The 19,738-nt window shown below is 41.1% G+C and overlaps 1 protein-coding gene across 1 annotated transcript in view; it reads right to left on the bottom strand.

Annotated features, from left to right (window-relative positions):
- Positions 1 to 805: 805 nt before the first annotated feature.
- BOLL (boule homolog, RNA binding protein) overlaps positions 806 to 19,738 on the bottom strand; it is a 69,234-nt gene continuing 50,301 nt past the window's right edge. Inside the window, exons 8-11 of the mRNA XM_073306316.1 lie at positions 17,750 to 17,797; positions 12,062 to 12,190; positions 10,369 to 10,467; positions 806 to 829 (exon numbers count right to left, since the gene is read on the bottom strand). Coding sequence (XP_073162417.1) covers positions 806 to 829; positions 10,369 to 10,467; positions 12,062 to 12,190; positions 17,750 to 17,797 — 300 coding nt within the window. The remainder of the gene's footprint in view (positions 830 to 10,368; positions 10,468 to 12,061; positions 12,191 to 17,749; positions 17,798 to 19,738) is intronic.

Below are 19,738 nucleotides of genomic sequence, written 5' to 3' on the forward strand. Positions count from 1 at the left end.
CATACAAATCAATGTGACTACTTCTTGAGTAAGACACTTACACACATGGGATAGCATATCAGATTTTTGAGTGCTTAGTTACCATTCTACTAAGTTTTTTCTATAAAAAAAAAAAAAAACCTAGATTTTTTTTTTTAAAAAAAAGAAACAGCTTCCTTCTCAAAATAAAGAGGATGGCTGTGTACTTGCAACTGAATATATAATTCCAGAGCATGAAATAATGTTAAAAATTAGAGGTGGGCACTCAAAATAGGATGGATGGAGAAAGGGATAGAGTGCTTACTAACAAAGGAGAAGAGAAACAGGATGTCAAAAAGTTTTAAATAGAATAATCTGGCAGTAAAAATGGCTCAATTTTAAATTTTCAACTTAAAGACAAGGTTTCAAAAATAAAAAAATATTAAAATACTTTAAACAGTCAATCATACTTTCAGGAAAAATAACTCAAAACATGCACAGAATCCTGGGAAGTTGGACTAGGAAGAAAAAACTGGTGGAGGAAAAATACGCAAGATTCACAGTCTCAAGGATGAATGATATGGATTACACAACTTGCTTTATAAAAATGGACAACTGGTTCAGATTAATAAAGGAACTGACACAAACATACAGCAGATTGGGCTGGTTATACTTTGGCACACTTGATACCTAACCAGTTTGCAACAATCAGGCATTGCAAAGAATGAACTGACCCTAAGTTTCACAATGGGCAGCCGCTAGCTGGTTCGCTGAAGATGGATCTTGGCCACGTGGGAAGGACTGGACAAGAAAATCAGTACATCTTGAGTAGAGCTGCCAAAATGGCTTAATAATGAATGCTCCACAATGTCTGTCAAGTAAAGAGAGAGAATATACAGATCAGAGAAACTGGAGGGAAAAACTAAGCTGAAATGAGAGCAGACTACAAATACAGAAAAAGAATAGATGGTAAAGAGAGTACAGAAGGAAACAATGTACAGATAGACAGAAGACATTTCCCTGAACCAACACACATTAATATGAAATGCATCAAAATTACTCAATGGAGTTCTAACAATATTTCTGTTCTACAGACTGAGACAAGCAGATTGTGTGGGGAGACAGAACCCATAAGTTATGTCCCCAGTGTCGTGAGAGACTGGTTGCGTAACCTTGAGCAAGACACTTATTTTCACTGTGCCTCAGTTTTCTCACCTGTAAAATGAGTATAATAATACTTACCCACATCAAAAGTATATTGTGAGGCTTAATTCAAATACTTTGAGATTTCTGGTAAAAAAATGTTTTAAAAGTGCAGAGTATATATTAATGGCTACTGACTTTTTCACAATGCCCATCCCATGACTTCACCTTAAAAAATGCCACAATAAAATCATAGCCCTAATTATATTAACTATAAATAAAGCAAAGCATTTTGGTTCATTGGGGTTTTATTCCAAAGTCTGAAAGTCTTTTGAATTCAAATGAATTCTCAGAACAAACATGACTGAAAGGTCCAGGTATCTTTCCTGAACCCAAGGACACTCCACTCAGAGGTGAGTCATCTTCAGAGACAATTCTTGAAGAAGAAATGATCACCACACCTACAAGACTGACTAGCAGTACTTTCAGATTTCAGAATTGTTCTCTTGGAACAGGCACCTAGCTTAGTTCCAACATAAAAAGAATGATTTTGAATTATGAGTCCCATGCACAGCTTTGGAAATGTCAGAAATGGACACAGGTTTTCCACATAAAATGTAGAAGCTAACTTTGTCCTATTAGAAAAGGCTTTTAGACCATTTGGTAAAGGAACGCCTTGCCATAACAGCACTAAATGCAAAGTCTGATCTATTTAGACAATCTGTAGACTGAGATGGTTGCTTTTAGGGACAAATCTAAAAGGGATGCAAACAAGGCACAACCAGAAGTTATGGTCTTGATGCAGGAATCACATTGTGAAATGCAGGAAATCAGACTAGATGATTATAATGGGCCTTTTGGCCTTAAAATTATGAATCTATTATGGTAATTTGTGGAAGGACTTTGTCTTATCCATACAGCTCAATACTCCTAACATTCAGAGCGTAATTCTCCTTTCATTCATCTCCAGTTTAACTCCATTTATGGCATGGGAGTTGCTCCTAAGCTACATTGGTACAAAGTGAGAGAATGCAGCAACCTGATTTGTGCAGTGCCCAGATACCATAAAAATACATACAATATGTATGTATTGCACGTTTGATATGAGTTGCTCAAAGTCACTGTGCAGTAAACCCAAGTGCTCCTAATGTAAAGCAGAACTCATACATTATTGCAGTAAAGAGAGAATGACCTTCCAGACCTGCAGGCTTGGGTGCTAGAAGGGAAGGGTGGGAGGAGAGGGAGAGAGAGAGTGTGTGTGCATGCACAGGCAACCCCCACCCACCAGTCTGATGGTCCTGGAGTGTGCAACCCCACCCACCCACCTAACCCTCAGCCTAACCCTCCTTTTCCCCTCTGAGACCCTGCCCCCCCACACCTACTCAGCTCTCCTGGAGTCTGTCTCCCAATCCTCCTGGAACCTTTACCTTCCCACCCTACTTCTCACTTTACCCTCCCCACTGGCCCTCAGGTGATGGGTCTATCCTGTTTCCTGAATCTGGCCAGTCCCCAGCACCAGGAGGAACCACCCCACACTTTCTGCAGTCTGCAGGTGAGGGCCTGGCTGCCAGCCTGCAGCACAACACAGAACAGGTCACCAAGATACCAGCCAGCTGAACTATGGTATACTCACTCCCAGCAAGGTTTTAAAAAGTGGGGGCACATGGCCCCCCCCTGCTTTTTAATGGGTCTTTGCTCCTCCTCACCCGGTGCATATTCCTGCAAGGTGAAAAAACCAAGGCCATTTAAAAACAAAAGTAGTGGCAACTCCGATGTTCTGAACAACATGAATTAGAACTGTGGGTAGCTTATTTAAAACCCTAGAAAATTCTGAATCCACTGGTGAACTGAACTGGTTGTGACTGGACTACATTTAGTTCTGGGCTCCTAATTAGCTGAAAGATGTTGAGAAAATGAAGAGAGTTAAGAGAGAAGCTACAAAAATAGTGAGGGGATGGAAATAATTACATGTAAGGAAATATTAGGAGAGTTACATTTGTATAACTCTGGATTAAATAGCTGATATGGCCTATTCTAACAACAAAAAAAGAGAGATCCTCATGCTTAGAAATGCTCTGATTCAATTCTAGACAAAGCTAAAAATATGACTGCAGTCCTTAATTTTTTTTAACAGTATCTTAGAACAATCTCAGGCAGTAAAGAAAGCAAAATCCTTAAAAAAAAACAACAAAAAAACAGAAAAACCTGCCTACCTTTGACAGCAAAATGACTTAACTTGCAAGATAAAAAGTTACTTTCCTGCAGAGAACTTACAAGTCATAATAAAGAGTGTTACCATCAGTATAAAAAAAAAAAATACAAAAAACCCCAAACCCAACCCACAAAACCCCAAAACAACATATGGTTGATTACACTGGCATCTGTTATACTTGATCGGCACATATGTCTCCATCTGGGGGCATCTGTCTCATCTAGAATCTAACTTAACAGCAGAGGCTTTATTCTAGAGGTTAACTTTTACACAGAACAATTTTTAATAAAGCAGATGAATATCATGTCAAAGAATGGTTCAGTAAAAAAGTGTAGAAAATAAGCATCTCACAAAAGTCATTTTTTAAAGCTTCTGTACACATGAAGTAGAAGGTAAACTGAATACTACAAGCATCATGATCATCATGACACTTAATGGTATGGGGCATACATGATCAGGATTTAATGAAATATCACATCTCCAATTTACTTTACCGATGCCAGTAACATTGATGAAGATGCTTACTATGTATAAAAATATAAAAAAGAGTTACGAAGATGAGCTACAGAAAGAAAAGGGAGATGTTTCTTGAGTGTATGAATCACTCCTACAAGTAGTATTCTTCACAGATTCATACTTAGCCTCTGACTTTTTTATTCTAGCTCCCTAATTTTAATTCAAGACTATATTTAATGCTCTAGCCCCCTCTACTGGAAATCTCTAATGAATATAGGTCTTCCATTAATGGGAGATTTTTCAGAATTTTTAAATTTCCTATTTACAAGGAAGTCCACCGTGCAGAGCAATGAAAGGGAACTCACACACATATATAAAAGGATTGGCTGTGTTTATCACATTGTTTATAAAATGGAGGTGAATTCTGGAGCTGGAGGTGTTTCTATAAGGATTCCTTGGAGGCAGCTTGGTGCTCGCCTGGAGTGAGCTGTAATACCCCAAGAGGGGGGAAGTTTTGCTATTTTGTAGCATTCTCAGATGCATCCCAAAACCCACTTAAAAATCCCCTGAGGATATGGCTTGTTCATGCCATCTTTCTGCTATGGCTTTGGTTCTTTGGAGGCAGAACACCAGGGTACTCCTGCCATCAAGGGAGTGAAGTGTCCTGTCTTTGGGAAAAGCATGGGGTTTTGAGAAGAATACAAGTAAGTGATTGATGTGGAACTCAGTTACAATCTATAACCCAAGGGAAATTTTCTCTTTGTGGAATACTGTATAAGGAGAGTCTGCTATCATGGCTGCTAGCTCACTGACCCTCCTGGCCAAAGTGATGGCCACTAAGAGTGCCACTTTCCTGGACAGATGGGTCATGGCACGTTGCCAAAGGTTCGAAAGGTGGACCTGTGAGTGGTGACAGGAAAAGATTGAGATCCTATTGAGGTATAGGTTTAATGACCGGTGGAAAAGTCCTGATCAAGCCCTTCATAAATTGCACAGTAGCCAGGTATGTAAAGACAGAAAGTCCCCCTACTGGAGGGAGAAAAGCACTAATTGCTGCTACGTGTACTTCCAGTAAACTCAGGGCCAGACTTGAAGATTTTAAGGAAAGGAGATAGTCTAGACTAACCGGAATACACACAGCACCTAGTGAATGTTGGTGGGAACATACCCAGGCCAAAAAACGCCGCCAGGTAGCATGTTCTAGTAGAATCTTTTCTACTTTAGTTACTTCCTGAACGCAGGGTGGATGGGTGGGAGCATGAGTGTTCTATTTCCAATGCCTATCCAAATACAAGGCTGTGAAGTGGAGTGAGCACAGGTTGGGGTGCTTGATCTCCATTCCCTCTCCCCCATCCTGAGTTAGGAGATCCTGAAACAGGTGGATCCTGATAGTGTGCGCATCATTAGAATTCCATGAACCAGAACTGTCTGGCCCAGTAGGGTGCTAGGAGGATGATGGTGGCTCTGTTGCAACAGATCTTCCATACAACCTGTGGTAGCAGAAGGATGGGAGGAAAGGTGTATCTGATCCAGAGGAGCCTATGGCTCCCCTGGAACAATACCCAGAGAGCTTTTTGTTAATCTGGGGTGCAAAGAGGTCCCCCAACGGAGTTCCCCACTGTGAGAATATATTAGTTAGAACTGTGTAGTGGATCTCCCATTTGTAGTCTGCAGATAAGCTCCTGCTCACCTTGTTTGTCAGGGAGGTGTGGACATCCAGCAGGTATGTAGCCTGTATTGTAATGTGGTTTCTGATACACCAGTTCCAAAGTCTGATTGCTTCCAGGCAGAGGAGCTACAGGTGATATGAACCTTGCCTCGCCACTAGGGGGAAGATCACCTGCATACTCAGGAGTGGTGAGCATTGTATGCTTAATGTGTGTATTCTGTTTAGGTAACTGTTAATAAATAGAGGTTAAGGATATTATTGTGTAAGGCTCTTTCACTAGGAAAAGACCCGGTAGAGCCCTGAGTCCACCAGGAATGGCTGTTAGCCATGAGCACATGGAGGGGTAGAGCCTGGAACCCAGAGAGGAGTAAATTTGGGTCCCTTACTTCCTGAGCACCCAAAAGAGAGAGTAGTGGTGGCGAGAGACCTAAGTTGTGCAGGTAACAGTCTTTTTTGGGGATTAGGAAATATGGGGAGAAGAACCCTCTCCCTTGGTCCTGAGGTGGGACGCACTCTATCAACCCCCAGAATACAAGGAATTCCACCTCTTACTGAAGACTCCGTTGGTGAGAGTGGTTCCCAAAGGGGGATCAGGAAGGCGGCTGTTGAAGAGGGAAGAAAAGAAACTCTATGAAGTATCCCTGGTAGTCTCCAGGACCCAACTCTGTCTGGTGATCTTGTTCCAGCTGAGGGCGAATGAAGTAAGACATCCTCCAAAGATGACAGGAGAGGAAGTTGATGGCATCATTGGTGATACGCGAGTCTTGACATGCATGTCAAAAATGGCCTTTGGGCTGTGGTTGGAAATAAGTGGAGGGATCTGAGGAACGGGACCTCTGAATCCTCTGTCATTTATGCAGACTCAGGTGGATGCTAGTAATATGCAATGTGTGAAGGGGGTGGTCATGGTCTAAAGCAGTGTTTTTCAAAGTTCGGGTCATGACCCAGAACTGGGTTGCAGCATGTAAGGCACTGGGTCTCCTTCCTCAGCACCCAGGGACCCTATCAGCACTGCTGACTGGGACGTTAAAAGTCCCGTCGGCGGTGCTGCCCAGCTAAGGCAGGCTAGTGTTTACCTGTTCCGACACTGCGCTGTGCCCTGGAAGAGGCCAGCAGTGGGTCCAGCTTCTAGGCAGGGGGGCCATCAGGCTCTGTGCACTGCCCCGAGCACCGGCACATGGGAGCTGGGGGTGGTGGTGCATGCGGGCGAGAGCCATGTGGAGCCTCTTGCACACCTCTGCCTAGGAGCTGGACCTGCTGCTGGCCACTTCCAGGGCACACTGCAGCCTGCAGTGCCAGGACAGATGGGAAGCCTGCCTCTGCACCCTGGCTGTGCTGCTGACTGGGAGCCGCCGGAGCTAAGCCCGGGCCCCAACCCTGTGCCCCAATCCCCTGCCCCAGCCCTGAGCCCCCCAAACCCAGAACCCCTTCCTGCACCCCAAACCCTTCATCCCTGGCCCCACCCCAGAGCCTGCACCCCTAGTCCAGAGCCCTGATCCTCCTCCCAGGCAACCCCCTGCCCCAACCCTGAGCCCATACCCCAAATTTCCCCTCCCACACCCTCATCCCCAGCTCCATTGGGTCACAGGCATCAACAATTTTCTTCAACTGGGTCCCCAGAATAAAAGTGTGAAAACCACTGGTCTAAAGGGCTGTCTCTAGTGTTTCCTCCGGGGGATGGAGTGTAAATTCCCAGGGATCACAGAGTGGATTTTGAATCCTTTAGAGAACGCAGGGATTTATACATCTTTTCATTAAAAAGGTTGGACTCATCAAAAGGGAAGTCGTAGATGGTGGACCTCTCTAGAAAAGCCTGACAACTGGAGCCTCAAGTCCCTTTGCATGACCAGCCCTGTGGCTAAATTTCTGGAAACTGAGTTCTTTCTGTAGCTACCTGTATCATCACCAAGTTAGGGGCAGGATGGGAAAACAAAAAGTCAGCTCCTTTGGCAGGAACAAAATATCATCTTTTGGCTCTTTCTGGTGTTGGAACACAAGATGCTGGTGTGTGCCAAACTGCTCTGGCCAGTTCCAATATAGCCTTGTTAACTGGAAGGGCCACACTGGTCGGTCCTTGCACTTGCAAAGTCCAAGAGTTGGTGTTGAGAGCGCTGGACCTCTTCAAATAGGACCTGTGGACCATTAGTGACCCATTGCAACAGCTCCTGATACTAATGGTGGAAGTTGATGAAGGAGTGATGGCATTGTCTGGAGATGATGAGAAAGCCCCCTCAGAACCGGTTCCAGCTCTTCCTCTTTGTACCCTAATGGAACTAGCTGACGAGAGGAGAGGAGCAGTACAATTCCTGAGAGAGGTCTGGTCACCTGCCATGGGGTCCCAAAGGCCCCAATAAGGCCTCAAGGAGGGATCCATTGGCCATGGTGGCCCCCCGGGCAAACAGTACCAGCTCCCTTTGGGGGCGGGGGGGTTATATCCAGAGGGATGGTAAGAACAGCTTGTCAGGGCTCCTGTGCCTTACTGGAGATACCGGTGCAGCTGTCTCCTCTGATTCCTTCAATTCCAAGTTTGCAGTGGTGGTTCCATCAGTACTGGGCGCTCCTGCCCGATGGGTGGAGATGTAACTGCTCCTGGGACATCAGTAACGATCACACTCTGGGATAAGAATGTCCCTCAGGAGGAGAAGGCCTGAAAGGAGTGGAGATTGCGGGGAGGAGAGGAATATATCCTATGGTGTACTAAGGTCTCCGTATGGCCGAGAGTCTGGGGAGTTCCAGCAGAAACACCTGAAGGATGAGGCTTGTCTGTCACAGCCGGTCGGTCTTTGAATAAACAAGGTTGTACCAATGATGTATCTGGACCTGTAATTGTAGATGAGACTGAAGAGTGTATGTCTTTCCACTTCAGTCCTGAAGGTCTTCGGCGGAGCCAGTTCCCTGGGTTCCATATGTGACATCTCACCCAAGCTGGACCGGCTAAGGAAGGAAACGCGTTTCTTATGGACAATCCTCCGTGAGGATCTGTCCTTACGCCCATGAGATTGCCCCTTACTGTCATGGGAAGTCTTGTAGGAGGAATCCTTGGGCTTTGGTGCTAAAGGTTCTTCTCCAAGGCCTGTGCTTGGAGAGGCACGGCTGGTTGGTTGAGGCTGATGTACACAGAGGGAGGGTATTCCAGGCCCAGGTCAGAGCGAGGACTCATAGTCTCCTCCATTAGGAACATTTTTAGTTAGAACTCTGATCTTTCTAATTCTGGGTGGAAAGCATTGACAGATACTGCACTTCAAAGACATACGTGCGTCGTACAGGCATCATTGATGATTGTCACTGAGGAGAAGGAGCGAGAAGATATAATTTTTGAATCCCAGGATTCTGGGCATAGTCCTGGGACCGGGGAGCATTTTCCCTGAATGGCGGGTGACGGAACTATCTTATACTAACTATAACTACTAAGCTAAGATATAAAAACTATTTACGAAGAGTTTATTTTACAGGTTATGCACGGAGTGAAGGATGACACAATTCTGACTCGGGTCATGTGCTGATAAGCAGGAACTGAAGAGGCATCTACCCACACTGCCTCTTTTATCCTCGGTCGGGAGCACGAGGGAAGCTACTGAGCATGTATGGGTCAACGAATATTGCATTGAAGAATTTCTGGACTCGGGCACATGGCATGCATGCGTATCCCACATGTAGAATACACAAAGGGATCATCACTCAACAAACATACAATTATTTTAATCTTTCATTAACTGATGTTTGTTCTGAGTTTTGATGATGTAAGGTGCTATTATGTTTTCACAGAAACACAGGAACAGTCATACCAAATCAGATCAGTGATCCCTTTAGTTCCATACCCTTGTTTCTGACCGTGGCCAGTCCCAGACGTTTCAGAGGAAAAGTAAGAAACCTCAAAGTGGACAATTAAAGACTAACCTGCCTTAAGGATAAATCCCTTCCTAACCCCAGAAAGTTAGTGGCTGCTTTATGCTTTGAAGCACAAAGGGTTATACCACATCTAATTTGTCTTTAAACCTATCCAGCACAACTGTGGATGATCTCATTAGCCATACAATGTTTATTACTTTTTGCATTACAACTAAACTCTTGGCCTCAATGATATTTAGTTCCACAGGTTAATAATACAGTATGTAAAAAAGTATTTCCTTTTCCTTCTGTTTTAAATCTATTTTTCAATTTCATTGGATAGCCCCTTGTTTTTGTTTTCTATACCATTCATTATTGGGGGAGCTGGTATTTATCCCCTAAATTAAGTTGCCTAACATACTTTGCATTATGAAGGATTCTTGTGACCTTTTCTTTGAGATGATCTCACAGCTCATTTGTTTGTAGGAGTCCTTTGATATTTGGAAGGGGGAAATACCCTCAGGCTAAAGCAGCGCCTGCTTTTTGTTAACATCCTGAAAATATGCTAGAATATTAAAGGCATGATTTTGTCATACAGAAGCTGTGCTTGTCTGTCCCTCTCTCAGCAAGTTCAGCTATATATTTTAAAATTCTATTTTTAATTATTATTTCAGTCAACTTTCTCCTAGAGAAGTAAGGCTCACTAGTCTATAAGTCCCTGTACCATCCCTAAAGTCTTTTTTAAAGATAAGTACTGCCATTTGTTAACCTTTAGTCCTCTGGAATAGCAGCTGATCTTCATAAGAGGTGGCATATTTTTTAAATTTCTTCAGATAACCTCCATCTTCAGAAATCCTGGTGATTTGTTACTTTTTAATTTATCAATTATTTCCAGCTCTTCCTCATTTGACACCTTATTTTCTGACTGTCTCATAGTTATTACCTGAATCGAATAATTCCAAGGTGGGTATCTCCCCAACATCCTCTGTGGTGAAAACTAATGCAAAGAAATAGTTAGTTCCTCTGCAACATTCTTGTCCTCCTTACTTACCACCTGGCAGTACGTAAGACCAAAAGAAAAGAAAAAGACTACAGAGCTTACTTTAACTGGCTCAGGCTGCATCACAGGTGTTGGCATAGCTATGGCACTCTGGGCATAAACTTGGTGATATGCTGCTTGAACTCCATGATCAGAATATGGCTGTCAAAAAAAACCCAAACATTTTTTATAGGAAGATTTTTAAGAGTACAAAAGCATGCTCTACATTTGTATGTTTTTGTAAGCTCTCTTATGATTTAAACCGCTAAAAATTGTGGACTAAGTTAACCTGACTACCTATCATTAATCAAGGATTTTTTTTAATTTATTTTTTCCCCCATTGCAGAACAGGTTTTGGTAAATCACTTAATATTGCACACTTGTTTATCAGTGCCACCCACCTTTCTTCCTAACGTGGAAGCCCATTAAAGAGATTAATTTCTGTACTATGAATTCAGTTTACTCATAACTGTAAAGGAACAGTATATAAATGTATTATATTAATATTGAAACTCCGTAACCAATATTTTCAGCTCGTTTTAAAAATTTACTCAGGAAAGATGCAGAATGCTTTTTTCTTCAACAGGTGTATTGTATGCATGTAGCTTCCCCCAATATCAATAGACTATATACCTGTGGATTGAAGGCATGATACAGCCATGTTTTCCTAAATTAATTCTGGTTTTATTTGTAGTTGATCTGCCTCCTAAAATTTCTTTGTACATAATTGGTAACCTTCTGATTCATGCACAATTGGTAGAGCATGCAAGATAAATATAAAATTAGCCAGCAAAGGAGCAGTGTGTGCAGTTGCATAGGAATGTCAATATACATTTGTTTTAGAGAAAAAAAAAGTGCAGGCTTCTGCATATACTGTTTGTCATTTGCTATAATTTTTAGTGAAAAATACTTGACTTCACCCCCCCCCTCCCCATAGTCCTTCTAGCTGCTTTAGTGATTAATTCTTTTAATGAAAGAATACTATGCCAATATATCAAAATAATTGTACAGGTCTTTTGCCGTAGCTCCATTTTCAGGAAAACATATTGCTATATTTTCCTTCCACTTCTTATATATTCAATTACTAACAAATGGTTTTATCAGAAATTTTCTAATACTTTCTCTCCAATCTAAAAATTAACAATTTTTGGGAAAAAAAAGACTGCAAAAAAAAGGATTGCTGTTGACTAAGAAGTAAAGATTCATATGCACAAAACAGCAGAAAATATTTAATTTTTAGAACCTGGAAAACCTTACGATTCTAATCCCCAGAATTGTCAAACACCACGTTCCTCCACAGAAAAGTATTCCAGCGAATTTATATTCTTAGAAGCATTCAGATCAGACTATAACCATTCAACAGTCCTAACAAGCAGTTCAGTCTGGATTTATTCATTTTGAACTGTTAGCGTGAATGTGGAACTAGCAGAAACATTTAACCTAGTCCTCCCACTGCTGCCCACAATCCAGTGGCAGCCTTTCAAAATATTTCAAAATCCAGTGTTTCTGCTAGGAAGCCGTGCCAGGAATTCTGAGAGAGGTAACCAAGAGGCACTGCGATTGCAATGACTTAAAACAATACTAGTGTGGGCATGGAGAAAAAGTGCAAAGGGTTGTAAACTTCTGCATGGCTGATGTAGTTGCACTGAATTGTTTGTACTTAAATTGGTTCTGTTTAACTGGTTCAAATAAAAAATGTTCAAGTTTCTATTGCATATAAGTATATATATTGTATATAAAAGTTCCATGAAAGTACCTCTGGAACTGCAGCTTCCATTAGAGAGAAAGGAGGAGGTACACATCCACTGTCCTGTGCAATTTCTAGTGGCTGATAAATAACTTCAGAAGGGTGAAGATAAAAGAATGAGGTTGAAGAGGCAGGAGACTGAAATAAAACAAGATTTAGTACACGTTACTGAACTGTGCCAGTGGTAAGCAACACCAAACTAAAGACTTAAATAACTGACACTGAATTTTAGGCAACTTAAAAAAATATTTAAAAGTTTTAGATACTACATTTGGCTTCGACTCCCCTTGCTATTTTTGTGTTTTTACAATCAAATTTTCTTCTTTTAAAAATGTCTCTCCTCTGCTATGTGAAGAGCTGACGCAAACAAAAGGGAAAAGTAACCGACCGACCATACAGGGGAAATAATTAAGATGATTTTACATGAAGTTCTGTCAAAAGCACTCAGTCAACAAACTGTAAAAATAAATATTCTCCTCATTCAGTTATAGTAATCTTATATACTACTGTAAAAAAATTAAAAATTAAAGTTTGCACATACAAGTATGAATTTTAAAATTGATGGTGTTGCTTTAACATTTTAATCCCAGGGCAATTTGGTAGAAAAGAAGAAAGAGAAAACACAAAAGTCAGAAAGCAAGAGAGAGTAAGAAAGTTTTCTAAGCACATTCAAAGTGAACTGATGTACTTTTAAAAGTAACTAAAATATAAAAAGTTGTTTAAGATTCCAAATCCATAACTGAAGAAATATATAAACTTAAAATATATTTAAAAACACATTATTAAAGGAAATTGAAAGGTTGTTTTTTTTAAAATCCCTGCAAAAATTTGATAGTTTTCTGTTTTTCCTGCAATAGTTAACAAAAAAACCCCCCAAACAACTGAAGTAGAAGAGGAAATATTGCTTTGTGTACTCGTGACATCATACATTCCCACAATAAAAATACAAAAACCTGAATACCAGTTGTGGCGTTTAAATAGGAAATAAAGCAATTTTCAAGTATTTTTTTTTAAACTTATCCATTTGTTATTTTTAGGTCTACCCATGCATAGTGTTAATCTTTTAGGATATTATGAAGGTATTGATAAAGACTTAAGTTAAAATTGTGTTGAGATTTACACTTAAAGCAGGATGAACATTCCTGCATTCCACACTGTAACGACTAAATTTAGTCTTCAAATTTACCATCACAACTCTTCAGAGAACAAGTTAATTTTATCCCCCCACACATTTAAAAAACAAAAGGAAACTCCCTTCACAAAAAAATGTTATTAAGTTAGTTAAGGTTGCATTTCCTATGAATGCAATTACTACCTTACCAAACATTAGATTTCACAGCCTAACAACAAATTCACTTTAATTTTTAGCATAGAACCACTCACAATGCACATATGTACGCAAAACCATAATTCTATCCTACTATCTCATGTAAAATATTACATGTATCTATAAATTAACAATCTTGCTTAGTTCGTCAAGCACTGTGTAAGTTTGTGGTGCTAAACTAAGTGTCCAGTCTTGTAAATATTTAATTACATGAGTGAAAATTTTCATAATTGGAACAAGTCTTAACTTTGCACACATGCCCTAAAAAGCTTAAAATTATTGGCTCTCAGCCTGCATGAAGCTCAACAAGCACAAACTCCTGTGCCTATACTGTACTCCATAAAAGCGTAGCTGTCCATGCTTACTGATTCTGATGAAGGATCAGGGCATTGAAAAGTTTGTATTTATTACAATGTTTTTTCAGCTCAACTTTAGCAATAAGATACCATGAATAATTTTTGGGTTTTGTTGACGTGGCTGAATCATAAAACAAATAATTGAACTGGTGTAAAAAATTTCCTCACACATATCCTCACAAAAAAACTTCAGATAAAATAAAAAAAGACATAAAATGTTTTCAGTTTGGCCTAGATCTGTTATTAATCGAGAGAACTTTAAAAAAACAAAGACCATTACAAAGAGAGTCCTGTTTCATGTTCCCCCAAGATTGTATCATGTGATGGTCAGCTGTTCCAATCTTGCTGGCTTGTCTTGTATGAAACAACACGAGATTTAGTTCCATCTTGGAAAAGGGGACTTTTGTCTTGCAATTCTTCATAGATGTAAGCGGGTCCTTAAGAGGGAGTCTGAAATTTGTAAGCCCCAATGAAAATGGCATTCTTCAGACTCCACTTGCATTGGTATATTTGCTTTAGGCTTACCCAACTGGTGACTGAGTTCAGTAACTCTTCGATATGAATAGCTTTTATATTAGTAGCTTCCACTACAGTGCACAGTGGAGAGAAGATCTCTGGGAATAGAACTGGTCTTCTCTTCTTTTTCTTATTTGTACATGCCACTGCTGTAGTGCTGTCATATTACTAGGACAAGCTTCTGGGAGGCTCTGACAGTTTGGAGGATATGTCTGTGTCAACTTATGAATTTCAGCTTTGGCTTGTGAACACCGTTTCTATTTGTAAGAAGACGTAACTCACCCTCTTCAATAACTGTGGTTCTTCAAGATGTGTGTCCCTATGGGTACTTCATGCTAGGTGCGCTTGCGCCCACTGCACCTTTGATCAGAGATTTCACATAGCAGTTTCCGTTAGGCTCATGCATGCACGTTACTCAGTCTTGTGCATCGCACCATTGTTATATAGGACCGCATGGGCCAAAATGCCCTCAATTCCTTCTCAAGCTTCATGACAGATAATTCCAAAGACAAAGGAAAGGAGTATGGGTAGTGGAGCACACACAGGGACATGCATCTCAAAGAACCACAGTTCCTGCACAGAGTGAGTAGCCATTTCTTCTTTGAGTAGTGTCCCTAGGGGTGCTTCACTCCAGATGGCTACTGAGAAGTTCCCCTTAAGGAGGAGGGGGCTTTGGAGTGAGTCCAATACAGAAGAAAGACCAGCAGAGCCAAATACAGCATCGGAAGCGGAGTCATGAGTTCATGCATAATGCTCAGCAAAGATATATATATATATATATATAGAGAGAGAGAGAGAGAGAGAGAGAGAGATCCAAGTCGCAGCTCTACGTATCTCAATAATGGGAACATTTTTCAGAAAGGCTACTGAAATAGAAATGGACCTTGTAGAAAGTGTTTGTATGTTCGAGGGTGCTTGGAGATTGCAAGGTTGGTAGCAACAATGAATATAGTCGGATATGCACCTAGAGAGTCTTTGTTTATAAATTGCTGACCCTTTTGATCTGTCTTCAATTGAGACAATTTGGGGGACTTTCTAAAACAATTAGTCCTGTCAAGATAGACGACCAGCGCTCTTCTAATACTGAGTGCGTGTAACAGTGCTTCCTTCTTACCCAGCTCCGGTGTAGGGTAAAAGACCGGAAGATGAAGGTTAATGTGGAATTCTGAAGATGCTTTTGGTAAGAGCTTGGAGTGTGGTCATAATATGACTGTGTCTTTGAAAAATACAGTGAAAGGGGAGTATGCCATAAGGGCCCCTATTTCCCTAACTTGCTGGCTTGACATAATGGCTACCAGAAATGCCGTTTTCACTGATAAATGGAGGAGCAAACAGGTAGTCAGTGGCTCAAACAGTGTCCTCAAGTTGGGATTCCAAATCAGAATAGGACATTTGACTTGTGGGAAGAGATTTCTGACTCCCCTGAGGAATCTTATTGAAGTTGAGTGAGCAAACACAGAATAACCCTCTATTAGAGAGCGGAAAGCTGCCAAGTGGACCCTAACAGAGCTCAACAACAAACCTGAGTAGTTAAATCCAGGATGTAGTCCAGTATATCTGACAGCGATGAGGTTGCTGGTGGAATGTGCTTTAGGTCACACCAGAAGCAAAATCTTGTCCATTTTTGCGAGTAAGTGTAGGGGGTAGACTGTTTCCTGCTATGTAACAGTACTCTTTTTACTCCCCCTGAACAGGCTGTTTCTAAACCTGCAAATCATTGAGTAGCCATGCTTTGAGGTGAAGCACTCTGAGATTGGGGTGAAGGATCTTTCCGTCTTTTTGGGAAAGAAGATAAGGAGCAGTCCAGAGAATGATCAATGAACAAGAAGCCAGCTTTATGAGGGTAAGGAAACGATGTCCGTCTGGGCCAGGGTGGAACTATTATAATAACTCTGGCTTTGTCCTCCTCTTTCTTGAGCAGAACTTTGGATATTAGAGGAGTCAGAGTAAATGCACACAGTAGACCTGACAACCACAGAAAGTGAAAGGCATCACTCCAAGGACTGGAGACCCAGGCCACCTCTGGGGCAGAACTGAGCACATTTCTTGTTTCTGGCCATGGAGAATAGATCTATCTGAGGGATGCCACATTCCATTGTACTCAATCACATATTTTGGCAATCTATTTCCCACTTACATGCTGATCGCCTGGGACGTAAGCTGCTGTGATGATGATCTTATTGCATATGCACTAATTCCAAAACTTTGACAGCTTCGGCACAGAGGGAAGGGGGATCTTCCCCTCTTTGTCAACTGATATAGAACATGCATGACCTGTTGTTCAGCACGACCTGTATGTATTTGCCCCAATCAATGGTAGAAATTAGAGACAGCCATATCTGACTGCCTTGAGTTCTAGGATGTTGATGTGCAGAAGACATTGCTCAACTCCCTAACAGAAGAGCAGGGACAGACAAGGTTCTGGGGGCTGTTTTAAAAAGGACATGCTCTTGAGGAAAAGGAAGCCATTTCTTCTATGGAAACAAATGACCCAAAAAAGGAAAATGGAGGCAACAGAGACTTTACTTAAATGTCTTGGACCAAACCCAAGACCCACAAAGTAGGGTGAGATAACACTGAAAGGGATTACGTTCAGGTGTGTTTTTGTTTTCCATAGGTCTGTAACTCTCTTGTGCCTTTTAAGAGGTGTATGTGACCATGTCTACACTAGCGAGTTTACAGCAGCACAGCTGTACTGATGCAGCTGCACCGCTGTAAGCCACTCGTGTAGCCACTTGATGCTGATGGAAGAGAGCTCTCCCACCGACATAATAAAACCACCTCCACGGACGGTGGTAGCTATGTCGGCGTGCAACTTTGCTGATGTAGCACTTAAGGAAGATGCTATCTACACTGACAAGAGAAGCTCTCCCATTGGCATAGGTAGTCCACTTCCCCAAGAGGCAGTAGCTATGCTGACAGGAGAAGCCCTCCCATTGACATAACACTGTCTACATGGGAATTCGATTGGTATAACTGGGTTGCTCCTTTTTCCACACCCCTCAGCGATGCATTTATATCAACCTAGGTTTGTAGTGCAGACCAGGGCTAAGGCTGGGCCAAATGGTGACAGACGTCACTGCTATTAGACTAACCAGGGCATGTCTAATTGCCCTGTGTTTCAGGAACTTAATATTCCCTTTGAGTTCAGACTCAAAATCCCTTGGATGGCAAGATTCCCCATCCATATAAACTAGAGAACTCCTGTAAGCTGGACAAAGCTCTCCTGTGGTAAAGAAATACTATGTGAATAAACAAACTGGATGTGATATTTTATTAAATTGTACTATATCCCTTCCATTATGCCAGGAAATACTGCATGATTGCATTACTGAGATATAGCAAACAATATTAACCTGAACAGTGCTGATTAACTGCCTTGGGAGATATCATTTCATCAATGAATTATGTACAAGTGAATTAAAAATTGAAAAAGCATACTGTGCATTCAAACAAGGAAAGCAATGACCAAATGCTGTAATTATAAAATATATTTACCTGTGGAACACTCCATTGCCACTGCCCTGAAAGATACTGTGCAGGTGCCTAGGTTCATAAAAATAAGATAGTTTATTATTTCATAATTCAAACATTCTTATATGGAAAACACACAGACCTTTCAAATGCGTTGTTTTGAAAATAAAACAGACACTTGCAGGTCTTAGCTGATGAAAAGGATGTAAGGTAAAATTTTCAGAAGAGTCTGAGTAATTTAGGCGCATAAGTCCTATTGACTTTCAATGGGACTCTGGTTTGGGCACTTTTGAAAATGGCACTTAGGATCCTACATCACTTAAGCACATTTGAAAATTAATTTTTTTAAAATAAATAAAACAGATAAAATACGAAGTTTTACTACAATTCAAAAGTATTTTTAAAACTTTGCAACAGTCCTATTTTTAAAGATATTTTTATCATGGCCACAACTGATCAATAAAGCCAGAAACTTTCCAGAGAACTCTTCTTCCAATTAAGCATTGGTTCCCAAACTTTAACAACCTGTGAACCCCTTTCACTAAAATGTCATGTCTCGCGAACCCCCTCCTAAAAATGAATATTTCCAGGAATTTTATCCTTTACCTGAGTATAAATTATAAAAGCAGTGATCTTGGAAATATAAAATTTGTTTTTATAACATCCTTATTACACATTATTTATGATTAATTACGATTTATCATGACGCTATTTTTATTACATTATGAAAACAGCAACACTCTTCCAAGATCTCACTTTTGTAGCTTGTAACGCTTTGAATAAGCCTGTTATAAGACAAGGCTCCTATGTTTCATCAAGGAGTACCGCATGAAGGTATTTATGAAGCCAACTCAAAGAGTTCCTCCTACACAAGGATTCAGATCTTGAGCAGTCTAGGCAAACAACACACGTTACAACAAAGCTTAAACTTGTTCTTCATATTAATTTTAAAAAACATACTAAAAATAAATGCCTATTTAACTTTAAAAACAGCAAAAAATATCCACCTCCCTTTCCATTTCTTATAAGGAGTCTTGAAGTTTAAATCTCCTCAGTGTGATAGATATGCTTGCTTTGATCTGCTTAGCTCTTGGAAGTCCAGGGGCTCTGGGCTGCTGGCCCCGGGTTGCCCGTGGTCCCTAGGGACAGCTTTGTCCACCATTAGGGAATTTTTTCCCAAGAACCCCCTATAACATTTCATGAACCACTGCAATAAGGTCCCAAATCTGCAAACTACTGGTGAGAACCCTTGTGCATGCATAAGTCCCTTTAACATCAGTGAGACTGCATGGGTGTTAGAATTCACATTGGTGCATCTAGTTATAGGATCAAGTTCTAAACCCTTCGTGATTTCCAACTTTGTATGATTTGTTCACCATTTTTTTAAGCAAGGATGGGATTGACCCAGCTATCTAGCATTACCATAAAGAAAGGACCAGAGTTCATTCCAAGTAGGCAGGGAGAAAATTCAATCCCAGTGAGGGGTTGCAGGAATGGAATACCGCAGTATGCTATCTACTGTTACTTTAAATTTTAGGTATTGCACTGGTAAACTTTGAAGGGAGCATTGTTTGGCCAGAGGGACAGATGCTACGAATTTATGGTTTTGAGAGAATGGTGAAAGCAAAACTAGACAGTTGGAGAGAATGAGAGGATTACTCACCTTGTGCAGTAACTGAGGTTCTTCGAGATGTGTATCCCTGTGGGTGCTCCACTTTAGGTGACTATGCACCCGGTGCCTCTAATTGGAGAATTTTGACAGCAGTACCTGGCTGGGCTGCACATGCGTTCTCCCCGTCTTGCGCCTGTTGCGGTAGTTGATTAGCGCTGTGCAGCCCCCCCCCGCAGTTCCTTCTCTATTGCAGAGGACTAATTAGAACTCCGAAGTAGAGGGGAAGAGGGAGGGTAGTGGAGCACCCACAGGGACACACAAATCTCGAAGAACCTCAGTTACTGCACAAGGTGAAAAGAAAAGGAGTACTTGTGGCACCTTAGAGACTAACCAATTTATTT

This window comes from Lepidochelys kempii, chromosome 11 (assembly GCF_965140265.1).
Source record: "Lepidochelys kempii isolate rLepKem1 chromosome 11, rLepKem1.hap2, whole genome shotgun sequence".
In the NCBI taxonomy this organism is placed as follows: Eukaryota; Metazoa; Chordata; order Testudines; family Cheloniidae; genus Lepidochelys; species Lepidochelys kempii.